Source organism: Gadus chalcogrammus, chromosome 9 (genome assembly GCF_026213295.1).
Source record: "Gadus chalcogrammus isolate NIFS_2021 chromosome 9, NIFS_Gcha_1.0, whole genome shotgun sequence".
In the NCBI taxonomy this organism is placed as follows: domain Eukaryota; kingdom Metazoa; phylum Chordata; class Actinopteri; order Gadiformes; family Gadidae; genus Gadus; species Gadus chalcogrammus.
This window is the reverse complement of record NC_079420.1, coordinates 18054875-18076366: the sequence shown is the minus strand read 5'-3', so window position 1 is coordinate 18076366 and position 21492 is coordinate 18054875. Positions and strand designations below refer to the sequence as shown.

The 21492-nt window shown below is 44.4% G+C and overlaps 3 protein-coding genes across 6 annotated transcripts in view; 1 reads left to right on the top strand and 2 right to left on the bottom strand.

The window, feature by feature from the left end:
• Positions 1–478: 478 nt before the first annotated feature.
• vps9d1 (VPS9 domain containing 1) lies at positions 479–14672 on the bottom strand. Of its 2 annotated transcripts, XM_056598419.1 has the most exons (17): positions 14410–14672; positions 14051–14123; positions 13461–13676; positions 13094–13259; positions 12720–12831; positions 10396–10458; positions 10119–10171; positions 9910–9997; positions 9719–9804; positions 9353–9465; positions 8482–8838; positions 8167–8296; positions 7475–7680; positions 7198–7282; positions 4992–5096; positions 3532–3648; positions 479–2452 (listed from the first exon to the last, which is right to left on the bottom strand). In XM_056598419.1, the coding sequence occupies exons 1-16, from the start codon at positions 14506–14508 to the stop codon at positions 3537–3539; spliced, it is 2064 nt and encodes a 687-aa protein (XP_056454394.1). In that variant the 5' UTR covers positions 14509–14672; the 3' UTR covers positions 479–2452; positions 3532–3536. The 2 variants fall into 2 exon arrangements, with proteins under 2 accessions (XP_056454394.1, XP_056454396.1); XM_056598421.1 differs by lacking the exons at positions 12720–12831; positions 13094–13259; positions 13461–13676; positions 14051–14123; positions 14410–14672 and adding an exon at positions 11876–12623 and having other exon boundaries at positions 489–2452.
• Positions 14561–21333, top strand: znf276 (zinc finger protein 276). 2 transcript variants are annotated; one of them, XM_056598423.1, is made up of 12 exons: positions 14561–15122; positions 15307–15491; positions 15663–15975; positions 16100–16146; positions 16309–16716; positions 17158–17236; positions 17521–17607; positions 17757–17876; positions 18091–18166; positions 18294–18411; positions 18850–18949; positions 19286–21333. In XM_056598423.1, exons 2-12 carry the CDS (start codon positions 15437–15439, stop codon positions 19572–19574), a joined length of 1692 nt encoding a protein of 563 aa, XP_056454398.1. In that variant the 5' UTR covers positions 14561–15122; positions 15307–15436; the 3' UTR covers positions 19575–21333. The 2 variants fall into 2 exon arrangements, with proteins under 2 accessions (XP_056454398.1, XP_056454397.1); XM_056598422.1 differs by having other exon boundaries at positions 14561–15491.
• The window catches only part of LOC130388855 (Fanconi anemia group A protein), a 98894-nt gene continuing 96619 nt past the window's right edge, over positions 19218–21492 (bottom strand). Inside the window, exons 40-42 of one of the 2 annotated variants that reach the window (XM_056598415.1) lie at positions 21223–21373; positions 21000–21098; positions 19218–20906 (exon numbers count right to left, since the gene is read on the bottom strand). In XM_056598415.1, coding sequence (XP_056454390.1) covers positions 20805–20906; positions 21000–21098; positions 21223–21373 — 352 coding nt within the window. In that variant the 3' untranslated portion in view covers positions 19218–20804. The remainder of the gene's footprint in view (positions 20907–20999; positions 21099–21222; positions 21374–21492) is intronic. The other variant, XM_056598414.1, reaches the window with a different exon arrangement.

Here is a 21492-nt window from a genome sequence, read left to right as displayed (position 1 = left end):
AAGTGTCTGGAACACTTTAGGACACTTGGCAACAGGAACAGTGAGAGCGATGGAAGAAATGATTCATCCATTACAACCAAAAGAATAACAAATGGTCTTGGCAGCGGATGTGCGGTGTGTGCTCCGTGATAGCGCAGAAAAAAACCACACAATGCAATTCAAAACACCTGCGCTCTATTTACAAAACCCCCTTTGTGTCTCGAAAACCCAACCCTCCCTCACCAACACATCATAGGAAGGCCCAAACCAAACGATCGGTGGCCTCAATTAATAATAATAATTCAGGCCATCGTTACCAATCTCTTGGTCCATGTGAGGGGAACCCAAGGTTTAGATACCCAGGGGTTACAGAGTTCACAAAATGGCCTTTATCTATTCAGTAAAAGTCTTATCACAAAAAAGGTTGCTGATACGCACTTGTGGGCCTGTCGTGGTCCACACCCTGGTGATGGCTTGCGTGGGTGGCTCTTTTGACTATGACACACTCACACACAGCCCTCTGCTTTTAATCCTCACAGGGAAAGTCCCTGATCCCTCATGGGGGACTACATAGGATGGCCACACCTGTTGATTTTACCATTAGCTACATTTTTATATTACATTAAATTGAAAACAAATAACGACAATCCTCCTTTAACTGATGAGTATTGCCATCTGAATTCAGTACAAGGACAATAAAAACATACAAAAACAATTTTGCAGAGTTTCATCGTATTTCATTAAGTTACAAGAAATTCCAGTACTTGTTAGTCTCCTTTATTGATGCAATTTTAAAGCAACAGCTATTCACATTTCCTCTTGATCATACATTCATAGAAATATATATTGACAAAATAATACATTTGGAAAACTTTTTTTCATGACAAAAGAAAATGTGCTACTTGGTTGCAACTGCAGTGGTTTCATGTGCTCTACAGAATAACCCAATAACTATCTCCTTTTTAATATAATTATATATTCAACATTTAATGGGGTTAACATAACATTCAGATTCTTTTTCACATTGTCTTTTGCACCAAGATAGAATATAAAAATACAAGTATTAAATAATAACAAATAAACAAACAAGTCAAACATAATTGAAAGCCATGTGCAAGAGAGTTAAGAAACAAATACATTCATTTAAAACTAAAGTGGCTGTTCAGAGTTCTGCATTTTTAGTAAGTGGCGCTTCCAGGATTGCTAAAGACGAACAGATGAACAAATTACTTTGACCCTGCCAACTTAAAAGTTTGAAGATGTATTAATGTGGGGATAGCAAGCTAAAAGAGAAAAACGGTTTAAACAGCAGTGCATCACTTATTGTAATATCGGAAGAGAGAAACAGGAAACCACATCGGGCCCCTAAACATCTGAACTCTCTTCACCTCCAATATTAAAAACTCTACTTGTGGAGGTAACGAATAAAAGACTGAACTGAGGATGACAATGTCTGTTTATAAATAAAACATTTTATCTCCAACAAATCTATATTTCCACAACAATCCATGGCCCACATAGCAGCCTATTAAAAGGGCTTAAATATAATGCAAGGACTGCAAAAACAAACAATGTGCAGTCAATTGAATAATTGTAAGGATCAAGAATACACCCCCATCCCCTCAAGAAAAAGACTCCTTTAGCCATTGTAGATATTGCAAAGTGAAATAAGGACTTCCTGAAATAAACCACTTAGACTGTGACCTTGCCCGAGCCCATTAACCACTAACAGGATGTTGTAAGTTCAAAACGCTGACCCTGAAGCCCAGCCCAAATACCTTCACTCCCAAAGTGCATAAACTGATCCTCTTTTGATTGGTCGCAGATGAATTTGAATGTTCATCCCATCAACAAAATTGGGATCCAACGGACACACGCTCACAGAAATCTTTTTATGAATCTAGCCTACAAGGTTATGTTGGTTCACACATTATACATGTCCTGAAACAGTTAAGACTAATCTGAGATTACATTTCTTAAAGTGAAAATGAAATGGGAATTCTCAAGTCATCAAAAAACAAGACACCCAAATGGACCAACTAGCCCAAGCAAGCGTTAATGCCGACATTGGCAGAATTAGTTCTGATGGTTCCTCAAGCCTTAAGCATGCAATTGCATCTGTACTTAGCGTGGGTGGATAGATGGCTGAATAGCACTGTTTAAACACGTGGGAGGAAATTATAAAAAAAATAATTATAGGTCCAGCATAATCTGGTCCTGCCAGAAACAGGGGCTGACATTGGCTGACCATGCGTAGTCCATGCAGAGTGGTTTGTGAAGCCGTCTCATGCAGAGCTCTTCCCATGTAGTACTTAGGATAGGCTTATGTGGTACTTGTTATACTCTCGTGTCCAGCGGATGGACGGCCTACAGCTCCCGGGTTCCTCTGCCTGTTCCACTGTGGCCCGGTCCAAAGCGTAGCAGAAGGCAGGTAGGCTGGGTTCTGGGGGATGTCGTGGGGATGTCTTCGCCTCTGTGAAAGATTGACACAAAAGATGGAACGCTGAATGAGCATCTCACATTGTGAACTTAAGTCACATAACTTATAAAATAACGTGTCCTCCCTTAAGTGACCTTTTCCTACCGAGAATTTTGATGGGCCTTGAACTGGTACAGTGGACCGAGATGGATAAAGTTAGAAAAGATTAACTCATTTGTAGGGTTATTTTCTTACCATTTGTCAATAACAATGTGGACAGACACCCTTGTCTGTCAACAACTTTTCACACAGACAGAAATGTCAGACATGGAATGGTTCCCCCCTTGGAATTGTGTTGAATCTGGAATTCAAATTCCAGGTTCAACACAGGCCCAATCTCTCCTGCCTTAATAGATCTAGCTCTCTGGCCAATTCTCGCTCTACTGAACACCCGGCACCAACAGGAGATGCCAGTGAAATTCTTGGTGTAGCCATCAACGTTGGCGAGCCTTTTTCCTTTTTTATATTATGTCTCCCTTTTGCCAAGCGTCCACCTCCTCAGCCAGCCAACGGGGGCGACCGAAGAGAGACTTCCCCTGAGGGGATCCCTGTGCTGCGCTTCAGTGGACTCATCGTGTCACACAGAGTTTTGGGGAAAATGGTTAAGTGTGTCACAGGTCATGAACATAAACACGTCCTGCAGAGTAGGACTCCTCCTGTTCCGCCTCCTGGGTAGGTCACTCCATGGGTCCATCAAACTCAAAACCATTCTCTGACCATCTGGCCAATCCATTTTTTCAGATTGCTTTAGATTAGGACTTAACGTTGAACACACCAAAAACTAATCTTATTCAAAGACATTGCTAAAATGTATTGCTTTGTGATACAGGAGATTGCTGTTTGCAAATTTGGTGTAATTTATTCAGAATATGATTCAATTAACTGCAGTGTGTCCTATTTAATTGCAAGGAGTATAGCGTCAACATTATTCAATCCCCCATTCGGAAGATTGTAGTGGTTTACATACACCGAGCCTTGAATATTGGAATAAATAGTGCACAGACACTTTGGCCTTTGCTGAACACTTGCTCTAGCAAATGTCCTCCGACCATTAGAAACTACAAACACTTTACCTGCATCAGGTCAGCTTGGCCGTGCAGAGCAGAGCGCCCCCTGTGTGCAGGGACTCCACGTAGGCCAGGGCACTCTGCATGGAGGTCAGGCAGTAGCCCTCCTCTCCAATCAGATAACTGTGAAAGAACGACGCGTTTAGTTTAATCACATCAATAGCCTTTCACTGCACCATCACTAAAGACCATAGGAAACTGACAGGAGACATATGGACATGAAGAGGCAGAGTTACCTTGGCCTCCAGAATACGCCTTGAGGAACACCCTCCCTAAACCATGGCAACACTCTAGCCGGTCTGCGGCCAGAGAAACAGCCTCTCTGTCATGCACCACCGACAGGGTCAGCGGCTCGTCAACTCTCCAGACCACCCACCCACGCACCCACCCAAAACTATCAACGAATGCTCAACAAGAAATACAAAACAGTCTTGGTAACTTATTCTCTAACTCCTCCTGAGGTGTATTGGCAGCAGTGAGGGTGGAGCAGAGGTGCAGCAAGGCGCCAAGGAGTAATGGATGAGAAGGGAGGCTGACCCCGGGTGACCCCTGCACTAACGAGACCAAGACACGAGAGCGAGGAGGAGCCAAGAGCCATTACGGCCTGGAGAGGACCGCGAGGGAGAACGGCTGACTGCTGGAAGAACTTTGGGTCGGTTGCTGCACGGTCTGAGAGGAATGGCTGTCAAGTGACTGATCCCCTTTTCCCTTCCTCTGAGAAGGCTGCAAATCACCATGCTGTCCAGTGTTCATTTAGACAGAATGGGAAACCATAAAGAATACTGGAATTCCTTGCCTACAGCCAAGCTCACCAGACTGCCAAAATTACAGCTGTGGTGATTGGTCTGTGTGTGATTATGGTGACAACTGTGTGCATGCACGCAGTGCATGTGTGTGTGTGTGTGTGTGGCCAAACAGCATCTCTAACCGTGGTCTGAGCTCACACGCGATACGACCGAGTTGGATCCCTCTCACTCACTTTCATCACTCACACCCTCTAAAGTTTAGGATGCATCATCATTTGCATCGGTCTGTGTACACATGGTGGGGTTCTCCAAACCTACTCCCAACCACAGAGATGCTGAGCTGGGGAGCTGCGGTAGTTTGCACGCCCTGTCCCTGAGCGCCGCACATTTTCAGCTTCAGCGTTATCTATGGAACTTTTCCTAGAATCGTTCCTCTAAATGCAAAACATTTGCTTGGAGGAAAATACTGCTTGACAAAAATTGGAAAAGTGACAATATTCCAAATAAAAACAGATTTTTGGGAAGATCTAAAAATAAAACTGCACGATTATACATGGGGTTGATTTAACAGTGAGTGGCGCACGCTAATTTGAATAAAACTTAAACGACAGAACGTTGAATACATGGAAAAGGGATTAAAATAGCTCTACAAACCATCCTGCCACACTTCCACCACTTGGAGTGAGCGACAGACTGGCTGGAGGTGACCCAGACACCTACCCCTCGTGGATGAACTCCTCCAGGGCGGCACACTCAGACACCAGCTGGGGACAGTCGCAGCGCAGGGCCACGTAGGACAGGATGGGCAGCAGGTCGTCGGCGCCACTGCTCACAGGGACACACGGGTGAGGACCAGTAGGGAGTAGACACACACACACACACACACACACACACACACACACACACACACACACACACACACACACACACACACTCTACAGGGTTGGCTGAGATGAGTGAGTCCCATGGGTTGGAGACTGACAAGGGTCCTGATCGGATCTTAATGGGAAGGAAATGGCCGCTACACTTCTGCCCCAACAACAACAACCGAGAGGGAGGGCTAAATGCCCTCTGAGACGATGGCGGCTAGATAGCATGTTCTCGCTGCAAGTATTTGTACATGTGGGCCCTCACACGCAGCGATGCCCGGTAAGGCTCGCGTGAGAGGGCAGGCCAGCCGGGTCCCTGAGAGCCAAGCAACCAGATGAAAGCCGACACTGGAGATGTGAGAGCTTGGCTCACCAGGGTAGGTGGAACTTGCGTGACTGTGTAATGACACTCCTAAACAACAATCCTGTGTGCAATCTCCTGTAAACACAAACCGCCAGCAAAAAGACATGCATGCACGCACACGCATGCACACGCACGCACGCACACACACACACGGCAAATCATCATCATGTGTTCCATTACAAACACCAGAAGAGGGAAATAAAACCCATCGCTATCATCATTGCTTATTATTAAAATATCCCAATTCCACACATGATCAAACAGACCCAAAAGGACAATGGAAGGTTAGAAGGTTGAGAAGGAGGAGGAGGAGGAGGAGGAGGAGGAGGAGGAGGAGGAGGAGGAGGAGGAGGAGGAGGAGGAGGAGGAGGAGGAGGAGGAGGAGGAGGAGGAGGAGGAGGAGGAGGAGAGAACTGGGAGAGTGACAACATGAAGAGAAGAGAGGGAGGTTTGATGGTACAAAAGGTGCACAGAATAGAACAATTGAGCCGGTCACCCGAGCGGGTCAAGAACAAAACAAATGATTGAATGTGGAAACGCTTTTGGATATGAATGGAAGGATTAACAAAAGAGTAAGCAGAGAAGAGGGAGAGTGACGCTGTGCGTGTGTGTGTGTGCATGATTTAATCAGGTAGGATCCAAACAAAATTATGTGTGTGATATATATACTGTATATATATTTTATATATCAAATACAAATAAATAAATCACCATGGCGGGGTGTTTTTACACACACATATACACACACACACACACACAATATTATATTATATTATATTATATTATATCACACACACACACACACACACACACACACACACACACACACACACACACACACACACACACACACACACACACACACACACACACACACACACACACACACACACACACACACACACACACACACATATATATATATATATATAGCAGCCAATTAAACTGGCGATATCCCATGGCTCTTCATTTCTATAATGAAAAGACAACACATTCTGAAAAGATAAATGATAAATGCCTACTCCTTCCACCCCTCATTGCTGTTGTAAATACATTGATAGATATGATACCGTCTTCCATTTTGAACGGTGCCATCCATATATTCCCTCTCCTTGGTGTGGTGCATGAAAAACGAAAAAGTGAACATGTTTTTTGTTTACAAGATGATATACCCTCACAAAATAAGCATTGCATTGCTTATTTGGCACTGCTGACAAGACGCCCACACTCTCCTGCTGTACTGTGCGTTCATTCTAGGTTCACTGACCCAATGAGCTTGATTCCTTGTGAGTTTCCCTGGATGCATTCTTTTGGTACTCTCTACCCACTCTCTCCTTCCCCTGCCCTTGTTCCTTGTAGCGCTCAGAGGACATCAAAAATACAGACGGACGACCCAATTTTAGGGCTGGCCCTTGGGAGGTGGTGCCTGACATGGGGCCATCAGACACAGGACCGTCCCCTGCTGGGCGGGCCCCAATGAGCCCTGATCAGATCTGACAGGCCAATGAACAAGGCCGGAAGCCTTGCAGGGATGTGTGTCCCGCTGGACGCTAGGATTAGTTGTTGTCTTTGTGCTGTATCAAAGTATGACAAGCATCGAGTTTTCTTTTTGGGATAGGAAAATCAAAAGATAGCTGCACTTTCAGTGCACTTTAGGGGGTTCATTTGTGAAGGCATGAACGTTTTCACTCACATGGCAGCGCTTTTGGGCGGCGAGTCCACCTCCTGATGGCACCTATAGTCCTCGGCGCAGACGCAAATGTTCCGCAGCGTTCGAACTGTAGCAAGACAGCACGCAGAACGTCATTGATATAAAATCAAACCAAATTCACAGGCGTTGGTTTGCTTTGGCTTAACTACATGTGGAAACAGAGCTGCAACACGGAGGTCACGATAAATCATCAATAGGGGGGGGGGGGTCGCTGAACCACACACTGAACACTAGCCTGGCGGTTAAACATCAGACGCACCGATACACTCCAGCTTCCTCTGGGGGCAGCAGTCATTGCAGAGCAGCTTCAGCTCCTGGACGGCTGACTGGTAGGGGTAGGAACACTGTTGCCCGCTGGCGTCCTGGGGGAAGAGTTTGAGCGGTACGCCGACAACCTCGGGCGAGGCGTCGCGGTAGCGTTTCATGCTGCATTCGAAGGCCTGCTCTCTGTCCTTGTACACCTTCCTGCACACACACACACACACACACACACACACACACACAAGTAAAAGCAGCACTGGAGATCCACACACACTTATCGGAGGACTAATGCTGCCTCATGCTGGCCAACAATAGGAATGCAGAACTACATTTCTTTACTTTTGCTACCTACAATTTATGTAACCTGTGTGCTTCATTTGTGTTATTTTTTGCAAACCTATAACTAATTTGTGCCTTAAGTCCACAGCCTAGACAACGTAGGAGCATGGTCAACGACTAATGCAAGAGCTACTATGTGTTTATTTAGCTTCTAAAAGTTAAAAGCCTTAAAAAGAGCATTTAGGTACCGCACTACCTTTGTTCCCAGCTACATATTTTATGCTTTTGCTCATCATTCTCCAATCTTGTTCCAAGTGGTAACATATTTGTTTGTTACTTGTAGACTGGTACACAAACCAAAACATTGTGCAAGGGTTTGTTCAGGCTTTGGTGGACAGAAGCCTGAATTACCTGAAGAGAACCAGCAGGGGGCTCCAAAGTGGAGCAAAGAAGGCTTCCTCTATGCTGGCCACACACAGGTCCTTAGAGTTGGCTGTGTTCAGACACTCAAAGGACAGCAAACACAGAGAGAGCAGCTGATCTGGAACAACAGGCAGAGAGCCATAGGTCAAGACAGAACATCTACTCAATAGGCCGCATGAAACCGGTTCTGCCCTGTTTCGGTCTCAAAATCTGCATTGCAAAAACCAACGAGTAGAACCTAAAAAGTGATTCCTAAAGGGGGATCTCCAACGAAGCCCCTTCTGCAGTGCACCCAATGCTCACCAATGGAGATGTGGATGTCCTTGACGATGGCCTTGAGGTGCTCCCTCAGTGCCTTGACCTCCAGCTCCCGGCTCTCCTCCCGCAGCGGCTGCACAGAGGGGTCAAAGGTCAGCTCGGCGTTGAGGCCACTGTTGTCGTGGGACGGCTCCCATTCCAGTTGGTCGAGGAACTGCTCCAGGTCCTCGAAGGAGTTCTCCCGGTCCACCAGTAGCGGCATGGCGGGACACTTCGCTTCCCCCGTCTCAGCCAAGGTGACCACGAAGCTCCGGGGTGGAGAGAGCGCAGAGTCCGGGCAGGGCCTCTCTGTGGTGACCCGTGTGAGCCCAAACCCTTTGTTGTTCAGGTTCTTCTGAGGCTCTGCGGAGAGCCAGTTGGATGAGTGAAGAATACAATTACCAATATTGGTTGACTTGATCTCATAATTGTTGTTGTCTAAATGGGTCCTTTGTAAAAATGGCAATTACGTTGATCGATTATTGTTCAATCGACTTTGCATATACTATAATAATTTTTAGTACTCGTATAGGTTGCGAATCTGTACCAGCTGCAGAAGTCGCTGTTGCCAAGGAATATCCCTGAGTATTCTACAGTATTTCTTTACCAATATTGTGTTGTTATTCCTTAAACTACTCTGAACTTTTTTTGTCCACTACTTTTCATTTAGCCAAATTACTGAATGAACCCACCTTGATTTTGTAGTTTTACTCCTGAGAATAGCCTCTTTGTATGAATTCCTTTACACAAATAATAATTGTATACTGGAAGGGCAAAATTTACATTGGTGACGAATGCATTTCCCTTTTGAAAGGCTGTCCTTATTTTCAGTCGCATGCAATGGAAAACGTTGAAGGAAAACCTGTTTGCGGTCTACCTTGATGCAGTTGGGGACTGCCCAGCCGGCCTTTACTGATGATGGGGTACAGATGGTTGTACACACGATACTGATGCTTCCTCAGCAGTGTCATAACCGGGTGGTCCGGGCAGCTGTTGACACAAGGGTTTGCAAAAAAACAACATGAATAAGCAACATCCAGAACACTGCCCTCTCTCTCTCTCTATCTATCTAAATCCCCCCCGCCCCCTCGTCCAACACAAACAGACGCAAACACACTTCTTGAAAATGGTTTCGGAAGTTACACGGCCACTCATGATGACAGAGCAGAAGAGTAAACAAACATTCAAATCTTGATTGAAATCCAGTTTCAGTTCACGTTTCATCTCCAGTTCTGCCGCCTACCTGAGCAAGTAGGATACTAAACCAGAGACCAGCGTGGGATCGTCAGGACTCTTCTTGAGGTTGGCCTTCCACTGTTTGGGCCAGTCCTGCAGAGCAAAGTAATACATGACCAAGTGTTAAAACACTCTACAGCACAAACAGAGACTCAAGGCTCTCCCCCCTACTCTGCTGGGGTGATCACCGGGACTCACGTGGTCCTGCTCATATTCCAGGATGTTAGCATAGATAACTCGCTGCTCTTGTTCCTCAGCGGTCGTTGTCCCCGACGCTGCAAATCTCCTGAAGCAAGACGGACACACAAAGATTAAACAATCGTGTACCGACAAAAACAATACATTGCATGAAAGCAAACCTTATCGTCAAAACAATGATCAAGGCCACAGCCAATCACACTCTCTACCTGTTGGCCTCTTCCTGCAGCCTAAGTCTTCGCTCTTCCATCTTCCTTTGGAGCTGATTCATTGAATTAGGGTAACGCAACAACATTCCTATTAAATTAACTATCCAGACTTATTATTTTGCATAACAAATGCTAATAAAAGTCCTATGTATTAGATATTATACTGAATACAAGAATAACCTAATAAAAATAAGACTTAGTTAAATAAAAGAAATTGAGGATGCTATAGACGTGGCCAATTAAATAAAGTTTAAATACATTTAGAACAAAAGGATACAGCATCCTGTCTGGCTTGGGCTATGATGAGGTTCTCCATCATCTGCCGCTGGAGAGACAGGGACTGTGTGGTCACAAACAGAGAGGAATGTTGGAGAGAAGTACTGCCATCTCATTCTGTATAGGACCAAGTCACATTCATTATGACCTAAATCTAATGATTATCTGACATGAGGAGGCAATGCATAGCCATTTATGTTCCACCTCAAAACAGCTATACAGAACCATGCATGCACCACATTAGTACTACTGATTGGAAAGCTTAAACTAAAAGCTTAACTAAAATGTTGTTACATTGGCCTGAAAGCTAGGAGATGTATAGTTTAGGATGGGATTTAATGTGGTTTATGTACCAAAAGGTGCATTTGGTGTGGCCCAATACTGTTACTGGGACATCTCTTTTTTAATGTCCCTATTCAAAACGTTGTGATTGAAATGCTACATCATGGTTGTTGTTGTTGTTGTTGTTGTTGTTGTTGTTGTTTCCATCATGCTCAGCTGGTATGACGCTTTTTTTTAAATGGATTGAGACATTTATATTTGATCTAGCCTTTGGCTAGCCTTATTTCAAACGCTATTCTGTGATCTAAAGAGACTTAGAAGATGACGTTGCAACCCAGCTGCTGTCAAAGGCAGCTGTTAATTAATATCCCCAAGACGCAGGAGTAGAAGAGACTGTCGAAACTTTTAAGTTAAGATTCTTCTTGTGGATTGGAAGTATTTTGACCTGGTAAACAAAGTCAGATTCTGACTTAAATCAACATCAAAATGCATCCTGCGAATTTTTGTGGACGATATTACGCCATATTGAGAGGGCCGTTTAAATATGCCTTTGTTTTGCCAAATCTCGCATGAGAACACAAATCATTTCACGATGAATTACTAAAACAATGACCAAAACATTACGACCAACATAACAACTTAACACTCCGATGCTTCCAAACGGATGCGCTCATTTGCGAATTGACATCTCGATGCACACCACTGACCACAGTTGATCCCAGGGGAGCAACATAGTAGGCCTACCTGATATATTCCAGCAAACACCACTGTTTAGGGATCTCTGTATAGCTCCACTGCCATCACGTCTAAGTAATTATTTGTATTGGATCAAAGTAAGAATACTCAAATCAGTGGCCAAAAGTCGTGGCTGAAACCGATCTCGCCTACTTGATAATGCACGCATTAATAGGCCTGCCTTTGCCTGTGTGTTTTGGAATGCTCGTCGACTCGACGTCATAATAACCCGTCAGTAAAGTTGCGGCTGAACTCAATCAATCCATTTCTATGCGTTTGAGGAAATTATACTTTGTTATGAGAGCTCCCGCGTGGATACATTTAAACTAGAATAGTTTAACCAGTGTCATAAATACAACGGCCTACGTATCAAAATCTGAGAAGCACCCCAAAAAAAAGTTTTGGGGTGCGTTAACAGCTTCATACATTCTCGGATGATTAACAAAAACCACAACGGGATTTACCTGTAAAAAGGCCTTCAGTTTTCTCCAGTAATCTCGCGGCTCCATTTGGTTATTATTACGACTGAACATTTTCCTTTTCTTTTCTTTTTTATGTCGGTGGTTAAAATAGAATCAGAGAAACGATATTGGCGATTCAGTTAAAGTTTACCTTTAAAACGTGCTTGTTCCATTAAGAACAAGGAGTCAATTAAGTTAAAAAACAGTTAATCCTATAAAATAACATATAATGTATTCCAAGATGAGTATGTTTAAATTAAGCTATGGTGTCCAGCCACTCAATTCGTGTGTCCGCAGAAATGGGTCCTGGAGCCATTTAAAAGAAACGGAGCAGTGATTGACTGCTGATTTTCTTCCATAACATGAGATGCGTAGCGGAAAGGGCTTGAATAACACGCTTCATTTGTTTACCATCACGTGTCTGCTATTGGCTGTTCTTGTTGGACTGTCTTCGGTTGAGATGTGTGCTGTGTAATGGACATTGTTTCGAATTAATTGTATTCCCCTCAATGTTGCAGCCATTCGTTTCGAATGGATTGCTCAATTGAAATTGAGCTCATAATGGATAATAGGAAGAAATCTACCTAAACTAATCAAATAGACACTTTGGGGTAAACCAAAGATCAGTATTTCGTGGTTCATCGCGGGGGCTAGACTACTTTAGGTTACATAACATTATTTGCAGGGCATGCATTTAAAGTAAATTTGGTGTTCAGCGTCACCCCTTTAATTTAGAATGGATTTCTGGGTTCCGTTGAGAGAAGCCGCCCCCCCCCCCACACACACACACACAAATCTAATAAGGACTTGATTAGATCACTGTTTGTGCCTTCAAAGACGTACTCACCAGAGACGTCTTTTGACAAGCTTGACCTGGGGCGAGCCTTGCAAGGCGAGCTTCATATTTAGCTTTCAACCTCTGGTTCACGCGTGATGCTTCCTCAATGGGCGTCAGCGCTCTACAGTCCAGACATACACATTAAAACATTGAGGAGTGTACAAAAATATAACTACTCCTATTGGGGTATACCTCTTTGGGTATCAGCAGCTCATTTATAGCTTGAGATAGTATGAAATGAGAATCCTATAAGATGAACCGACTTGTTAGGACTGGTTTAGACTCGCCACTTTATCAGATCATTGTTTTGCTGACATGATGGCTGGAATGAAATGGTGTTTGCACAGGCCGTGTGAGGTTGGATGGTTGTGGGTGACCCTTACTTTCTGCTTGTGTCCTGTGATTCGGCTGTTTGGAGCCTCTGGAAGACTTCAGGGGGTACAAAAGGAGGGGGCTCCTCAGCCCCCTCCAACAGCTCTCTGTGGTGAGGAGAGTTTGATGGGCTGGTTGCTTTTGGAGATACATCAATAAGCGGGTCATATTGAGTGTCTGTGGGAAAAGAAAGAGTTACTATTTTGTCATTTAGTGGACACTTTTTTATGACTCAAATGACTTGAATTATTTCCATATTGTCATCTTGCCAAAGGATACTTGGGTATTTACCTACTGTTAGACTTTGACACATTTTATTTCACCACATATTCATATATATCACACATCAGAACTGAAAGAACATTTTTATCTCATCACCAGGGGTTTCCTCAGTACTGTTAGGGTAGCTGGCGCCCAGAGCCTTTGGTGTTTCTGTTTGGTGGGGCAGAATGGAAGGGGGTGGGGGCAAAGGACTGGGGCTGGAGAGGTCATGGGACTGTTGGCTCCTCCCTGTGAAGGACTTGGCTCTCTCTATACACTGCTCTGCTAGTCGGAACATCCGCTCCACCTCTACAGCCTCTAACTCGCCCCCCTCTGTGATCACAGCAGAGAGAGAGAGAGAGAGAGAGAGAGAGAGAGAGAGAGAGAGAGAGAGAGAGAGAGAGAGAGAGAGAGAGAGTAAGAGAGAGAGAGAGAGACATTAGAAACACTTTGCTTTAATGGTGATCTCATGACATTTCAGATCTGATTATAACCTTGTTGACCAGGTTTTTGACTCTTCTTCGAGTTGATTGGATCAGTTGAGAGTACAATGATGACAACTATCGGTTACCTCTGAACCAGCTTGATCAATAGGATGTGAGCTGTACTAATGGGCTATGCAAACACTGCTTAAACTAGCTCCAAAAATATAATGGATACAATAGCTTTCTGCATTAATGTATGTTTGTAATGTACACAAATCTTACTTTTCGTCCCCGCATCTTCCAAAAGTGCATGTGATATGTAGTTAATGCTCCTGAGGTATTCACAGTAGGCTTCCTGAGGGGCAAGAGAGACGCAATATGCTTTATGCTGCTATACCATGAACACAGACAACAATACAAATGTATTGTGTAGTTGTAAATACTGGATCGTTATAGGATCATTATCGTGCTACTATAAGGTTTGACAGCACATACAGCGTTTTAGGGAGAGGAAAGATAGTAGTAGTCGGCACTTGTGTTACAGAATGAAGATAACCTTTTTGTTTACATAATGTCATTGACAATGTCTGATAAGATTTAAAATAGCTTTCAACCAGCAGTAAGACGAGACGACGTACTACCTTATGTTGGTTCTCTGCGTCCATTTGTATCGCAGTTTTAGCCATTTTCATGGCATTTTGAAGTGGCTTTAGTATTGTATCCGAACCAAATGCTGCCATAATTGCACCGGAAATAAAGTATGTTGTTCAGGGTAGCGTTGGTTGCACAGTGTGGTTGTTTGGGTACAGGGAGGTGTTCATTGGTTGGGAATGGTTCCCGTTTACCAGGGCGAAAATGAAACCGAATTCTAAATTAACAATCTAAATTAACAATTGATATGTCAGTGACCCTCGCTCAATCAGTCCAGCAGGCAAAGGCTTATTGAGCGAATGTACCGACATATCAATTGTCGATCGTTTATTCATTTATCAAATTCATTTAAAGAGAAGTTGAGCAATGCACATTCGTCGTTATTTATTTCAATCTTTATGTGTTAACAACGCATTCTATGATTATTATTTATTTATTTTAAATGACTTATCTATATAAATATATCTATCGCGAATAATTTAGTTTTCTGGCACGGGTGGCGCTGTCTAGCTTTTAGTCCCTGAAGTACATACAACTTCCGGGTTTCAATGTTTACATCTGGGAGCTGATTTCAAACGTTGCAAATCCAGATTTCTACTTGGCTAGAGTTTACGAAAACTACGCGCATTTAAGTTTGGTTTGATACTGCACCGTAACGTTTTAAGGACGAACGTTTACTCGCAAGTCCATTTAATTTGCAAAGGTAACTAGACCTGTTCTGGTTAAGATAGCTACTATACGTACCACAGATGATCCTGTTTTGCATTTTTATATCCGAGATTTGTTGTTTGTTTAACTATTCTGGAAATAATAGTCATGAAAAAGAAAAGCAAACGTGCGCGGTTGTCTGATCCTTCACAAGAGAAAACCGTGAACGTTATTGCCAGTGGGTTCCAGAAATCACCTGGAAACAGAGGGCGACCACGAAAGAAAGCCACGCCGACCCCACCACAACAACATGGTTTTAATCACAGTAACCCTCCATCACCAGAGCAGTCAGCAAGTTTTAACTTAAGCATGACAGCAGTCGGCGTGACACACAGTCATATTGACAGCAAATCAAAAACATCAGGTGGGAATGTCCTTCTATTATTTTAAATTGGAACGAGATTACTTCACATTTGGCCAAGTGGTCATTGGCCACATGTCAAGCCTTTGGCCAGGCCATTGCAGTCCTGTCTTTGTACTGCACCAGCCTCGTCACATGCTGATCCTGAATACTAACATGTTTCAATGCCTACAGGTAGACTACCTCAAGCTCTCTGTCGGCTCTGCCATGGTAAATTCTCACCACGAAGTTTACGGCACGCCTTTAACAAGTTGCCTAAGGATTTGGCCGAGCTCCCAGACTATGAGGACAGTGCTCCTCAGTCCCCCCTCCTCTTCCACAATGACTTCCAGAGGCTGGTGGGGGTCCCACTGGACCGAGACCCCCGGCTGTCAGAGTTTGTCTGTAAGAAATGTTACACCAACTTCTACAAATGTCACAGCGTCCTGCTCAGGTTTCTCCAGAGAGTTAACCTGCTGCCTGTCGGCAAAGAAAACGCTAGAGACCGGTAAATATGATCAAATCTATAATTAATATATTTGGAACCGTATTTATTCATATCATATATACACATATACATTCCATTTTCCATACGAGTTTGCTATTAGTTGGCAAACATTTCTCTTTTTCAGGAAGAATGAAACGAGTCCTCAGTCATTGGTGAATCTCAGTTCGACAAGTATGTGATTGTCCTCTTTCTCCTCCTTGTTATAAGAACTAAACATAAGAACTAAACAATGAAAACTTTGCATCAATTGAGTTCACAGATTTAAAATAATCGCGCAAATAAAAGCATCCTCCATTCGATTTAACTGCTGCTGTTCTTCATTCCTGTTCGTAGTGCCGCCGTCTTTCACGGCCGACCGCAAGTGCCTCCACAGCCTGGTGTCCTGGGCTCACCACCACGGGGAGGCCTGCCGTTCCTGCCCTGACCTCAAGGAGGTGCTGGAGGGCCAGTGCTGGGGCTCTGTCCGGGCCGTGTGGGGCTGCTTGAGTGGTCACAGTCACATCATGGACACGCAGCGCACCGCTGGCACTAATAGTGATCCGGGATATGTGGCAGAACTAAGCTGTGCTCTATTGGGTGGCGGCAAAGGGGCCTGTGAAGAGGGCGACGAAGGAGATGTCAACACACAGGAAGAAGAAGACCAGGATGATGAAGTAGGCGGGGGCAGGTCCAGTCTTTCCGCAGCTGCTAATCGGACGCACCACTCAGGCCGGAAGGATGGTGCTGTGTACCCAGAAGACGGTAAGGAGCAAAGATTCCCTACACACCATCGGACAATCCTTCTCTCTCTGTAGCGGGTAATGGTGACCAGTAGTGCTATTGCAAGAGGCCTACTATTTTTACCACAGTTGATCCATTTGTGTTCACTGTTGGGGGGCGGGGGTGCTTAGCAGTTAGATCCGTTGGTGGGATGTTGGGCTGAAGAACAGACCCCTCCTTGGTGTGTGCGTGTGTGTATACCCCCTGTGACAGTTACCACATCAAATGTTATAATCTCCTTCAAAGCTGGTACTGTATACAATTGCGATGGTTATACACTGAGAACATTCATAAAGCATAGATGCCAGTAACGTTTGGTTTCAAAGTTAATCCTGCAATGGTAACATTTTCCACAGTTTGAATAAACGCATGTTGTGTTATTCTCTTTGGCTATTGTTTACCGTGGTTGTTATTGTTGTTTAGAGTTCCTAGGTCGTGAGCAGGTCCCATTCCCTCCTGCACAGCTGCGCAACATGACAGCAGACGGCGAGATGTCAGACAGGTTAACACACACACACACACACACACACACACACACACACACACACACACACACACACACACACACACACACACACACACACACACACACACACACACACACACACACACACACACACACACACACACACACACACACACCTGAAGGCATGTAAATAAACGCCTATACACCCACTTCAACATTTGCATCACTATGACAACACTAAGGTCTAGTGAAGCACAAAGCATGGTCTACAATAACATGCATGTGTCTGTGTCCTGCATGATGACTCCTTTGTGCTTCAGAGATCTATCTATTGAGGAGGACTTTGATGAGGGTAGGAAGAGAAACGCCTCAGACGACGAACTGTTCCAGCCTTATCAGGATAAAAGGTTAACTCCTCTTCCGCACTCGATAATCTTGTCTTGTCCCAAAAGTTTGATCTATTGGTTTATTTAGTCTGAGTAACACAACATTCCATGTTTTCATATTGAGAGCTCCCTCTCTTCCTTTTTTGTGTGTATGTTTGTGTTTCGTCTAGGCCTCGGAGAGTGACAGGCCCAGGCAAGAGGAGGCGCGGCCCGGCCACCCGAGAGGAGCCCAAGGTCCGAGGTAAACCGGGACCCAAGCCTGGCTGGAAGAACAAGTTCAAACCTCAAGGGTATGTTTAAAATCTAAGTCTTTGTCCATATTTCACACTTTAGCTTATTTTCTCATCAATGCAGGACAACATTGTCTCATATTACATTTCATCCCTCAATGACAGTCTCGTCTAGAAAAGTTTCCTTTTAGTTTCATTGTACAATCATTCCGTAACTAAAGAGTACAATTCCAATCTAATTTGTACAATAATACCAATTTGTGTCGTTTCTCAGTGAAGAGCTACCCAATATCTACAAGTGTCCATATCAGGGATGCACAGCAGTATACAGAGCTACTGATGGGCTAAAGGTCAGACCTCATACATGTTTCCCAAGTATTATGTTACACAGAATGCTATAATATTCCACGACAAAGTATAACCACTGAAATCGTTGCAATGCTAATAATTATATTCTCGTGTTGATTTGGTTTCTAGAAGCACATAAAGGAGCAGCACGAGGAGAACCGAGAACGGCCCTGTCCTTATCCTGGCTGCAACAAGATCTTTATGATTGACCGCTACCTGCAGCGACACGTCAAGCTTATTCACACAGGTGAATTAGGTCCCTTGTCTCTGTTACCTTCTTGGTACCACCTCCTCCGCAATGCAGTGGCTTTCACTCAAACTCAGGACTCTTTCCCTGTGACATAGAAATCCATTGATAATGATAATAATGCAACAACATATGTGTCTAATAGTAATTCTTTCAGAAGTATTCTGGTATCAGGGTGACAATTACCTAGTCTTAATGGTCTTTTTATTGACTGTTTAGTAACACACCTGTAACCTTGCACCCAATGTGAATGAGCAGGACGATGCCAGGGTCATAAAAAAACAGACATTACTAATGTGTCTTGGTACAGTGCCGCTGCTTCTTTCTGTCCCCATCATGGCAAAATATTGCATCTGAATGATAAGAAAAAACCACTACACTAATCCTGCTCTCATGCGTCCTTTTGTCCTGTTTTTGACGTCATCGTGGTGTTTTCAGACGAGAGGAACTACATCTGTGACCAGTGTGGACAGACATTCAAGCAGAGGAAGCATCTATCAGTCCACCAGATGCGTCACTCTGGAGCTAAGCCACTGCAGTAAGTCGGTCCTCAGTCATACAATCTTGACTCCTCCAAACCTTCTAAACCAGGATATCAAGCAGTTGTCGCACAATTATTGCCCCTTGAGCTATTTCAATCCTCCTTTTTTTTAAGCATTATTTTTCCCATTTTGTAAAGTTCTCTTAATATCAGCCACCCAACTTCCACCACAAAGTAAACAAAAAATATACTGACCAAAATGTCATCGTGATCCTGTGTTTAGTGAAACTATTAATTTTGACCGCCAACACAATGTCCTTTAAACAAGCTGAAAGTAACTTTCTTTCAAACTGACAATCGATCTCACCTCAGTGCCCTCCTTCTCTCTCCCAGGTGTGAAGTGTGTGGCTTCCAGTGCCGCCAGCGCGCCTCTCTCAAGTACCACATGACCAAGCACAAGGCCGAAGCCGATCTGGAGTTTGCCTGCGTCCTGTGCAGCAAGCGCTTTGAGAAGGCCCACAACCTCAACGTCCACATGTCCATGGTCCACCTGCTGACCCAGGGGGAGGCCCTGAGAGGGGTCCCCCTCCAGCAGCAGCCCACGCCCAGCCAGCTGTACTCGGACTCGCACGCAGTCACAGAGACGGGAGAGGGGGCCCATCAGCCAGAACAGGAGAGATGACCCTGGAGCAACAACCGTCTGCCCCGACAGCTTCAGGGATTTGTTCGGGGGGCCGTGGGTCCCTTTCCTTTGTGGACAAAGACACTGTGTTTACATGGGTTCTGATCTCGGAGGGATACGCCATGTTCTCCTTGTTTACAATATCAGACCATCCTGATTGACAAACTGATGCCAACAATGATTTAAAGAAAACCATCTAAGCAGCTAAACAGGGTGTAAACAGTAGAAGAAAAGTCATCATATCCCCATTTTGATATGTAGGACAGGTTGAAGAAGGGTAAAAACTAAAGCCTGGAGCTCCAAGGAGAGTAAAGGTTACTAGCTGAAGCATAGTTTTGTCCTTGCTGGCCATCAAAACCGGAACTGTAATCGTTATGGGAGTTATGGTCTCATTTAAGCACTATGCATATTGAATACACATTTATTCCTTAAAGAGCACCACTGACATTTAAAGCTGCTGTAGCTTTGATTTGGGAGTTGTACAGAGAGCAGCAGAGTGATATTAGAACTATCAAACAGAAAATGTTCCCCTACGTTTCTCCGACATTCTGAAGTCTTGCATTTCACACACCTTTGATTGACGGGCAGGATGGATTCCGTAATGAGCTGGTAGTGGACTAAATCCTTAAGTCTCATACAGAAGCCGGCGCAGTCAACTTGAAAGGCATATTTTCACAACACATTTAACGAATAGCTGACGGATGGCTATACTTTTTCCACAAATCCTCTTGATTCTTAACTTTTTAGCTTTGAAACAATAATTTATTCTCCATTACTAATACACCATCCAATTCCTACATTTGAAACCATTTATTCAATTATTCATTGTTGCCAACCCGTTCTTCCAGACGGCTCCATGGACTGTGTCTACTCGTAGAAACATGAACCTCTTGCGTAAGATGGTTTTATTGAGTTATTCTGAGGAATAAAACAAATGATTTCAACTATATAATGTAAACCGTGCAATGGCAGATGCAAATGTATAATACAGACTTTATAAGTCATGTGTGTGTGGTTCATGGGCTGCCTGATGTTTAGAGGGGTTACTGATGTATGTTCCAGCAGCAGTCTGTTTCTAAGACCATAAATATAAGCACTGAAACTACATCGTTAAAACTACGCCAAAATGACATCCCCCAAAACACCATGTCCAAGAACACCAAAGTGTGAATTGAAGATGGGGTGGGAGGTTTCTTGTCGGCCTCACGGGTCAAAGGTCCTCCCAGTGAGTCAGAGCAGGAAGTCCATCTCTTGGCTGAGCCCGGCGGGGCCGAGGTGTGTGGAGAGGGCTGCAGCCACCTCCGGGTCCAGCTCCGCACACAGGGACTCCAGCTGCAACGCATCAGGGGGACGCATGTTTGTAGGTCCAGTTTAGAAATACAGATGCACCGCTTCACGCATCACATTGCTTGTGACATAATCTACCTGGCTATATTGGGAGGAGGAGAGAGCAGTTGGGCGGGTCTGGGATATGGTCCTCAATAAAAACTGCCGGGCTTGGTCCAAGATCTGCGAAGGCTCCATCTGACAACAAGATACACATCCATCATCATCTATCAGTTCTGTCCCGCTGTGGTAGAGAAAGCTGTGAGTTGATGCACAGTTAAAACCCACTGTATACAATACGTTTAAATCCATAGCCCCTCACCTGATTGATATGGGGCTCAGCCAGTAGATTGGGTGTGTGTCCATCCAGGAAGAGTTTAAACAGGTAGGCATAGCAGAGGACGGCAGTGTGGAGGAAGCCCGGACACAAGACGGCCCTCTTCAGCAGCTCAGGGCTCTGCTCCAGCAGCACGCTGGAGGAATAAACATATTCCCATGGTCTGCATTTTGCCTTCTTACAACATAATCAACAAAACACAAACATTACATTTTTTCTATTTTGCTGTCTCACTGCTGTGGAAATGTGGTGACA

What these genes read in the sequence shown, in the direction of transcription:
- vps9d1 (XM_056598419.1), bottom strand. Translation starts at nt 14,508, where the DNA reads ATGGCAGCATTTGGTTCGGATACAATACTAAAGCCACTTCAAAATGCC. An exon ending in CAGTCCCCAACTGCATCAAG is followed by an intron (nt 8,839 to 9,352) that starts GTAGACCGCAAA and finishes GGCTCTCCGCAG; the next exon opens with AGCCTCAGAAGAACCTGAAC. An exon ending in CCCCTGCTGGTTCTCTTCAG is followed by an intron (nt 7,681 to 8,166) that starts GTAATTCAGGCT and finishes GTGTGTGTGCAG; the next exon opens with GAAGGTGTACAAGGACAGAG.
- znf276 (XM_056598422.1), top strand. Translation starts at nt 15,236, where the DNA reads ATGAAAAAGAAAAGCAAACGTGCGCGGTTGTCTGATCCTTCACAAGAG. An exon ending in GAGCTACTGATGGGCTAAAG is followed by an intron (nt 18,167 to 18,293) that starts GTCAGACCTCAT and finishes TTTGGTTTCTAG; the next exon opens with AAGCACATAAAGGAGCAGCA. An exon ending in CGTCAAGCTTATTCACACAG is followed by an intron (nt 18,412 to 18,849) that starts GTGAATTAGGTC and finishes TGGTGTTTTCAG; the next exon opens with ACGAGAGGAACTACATCTGT.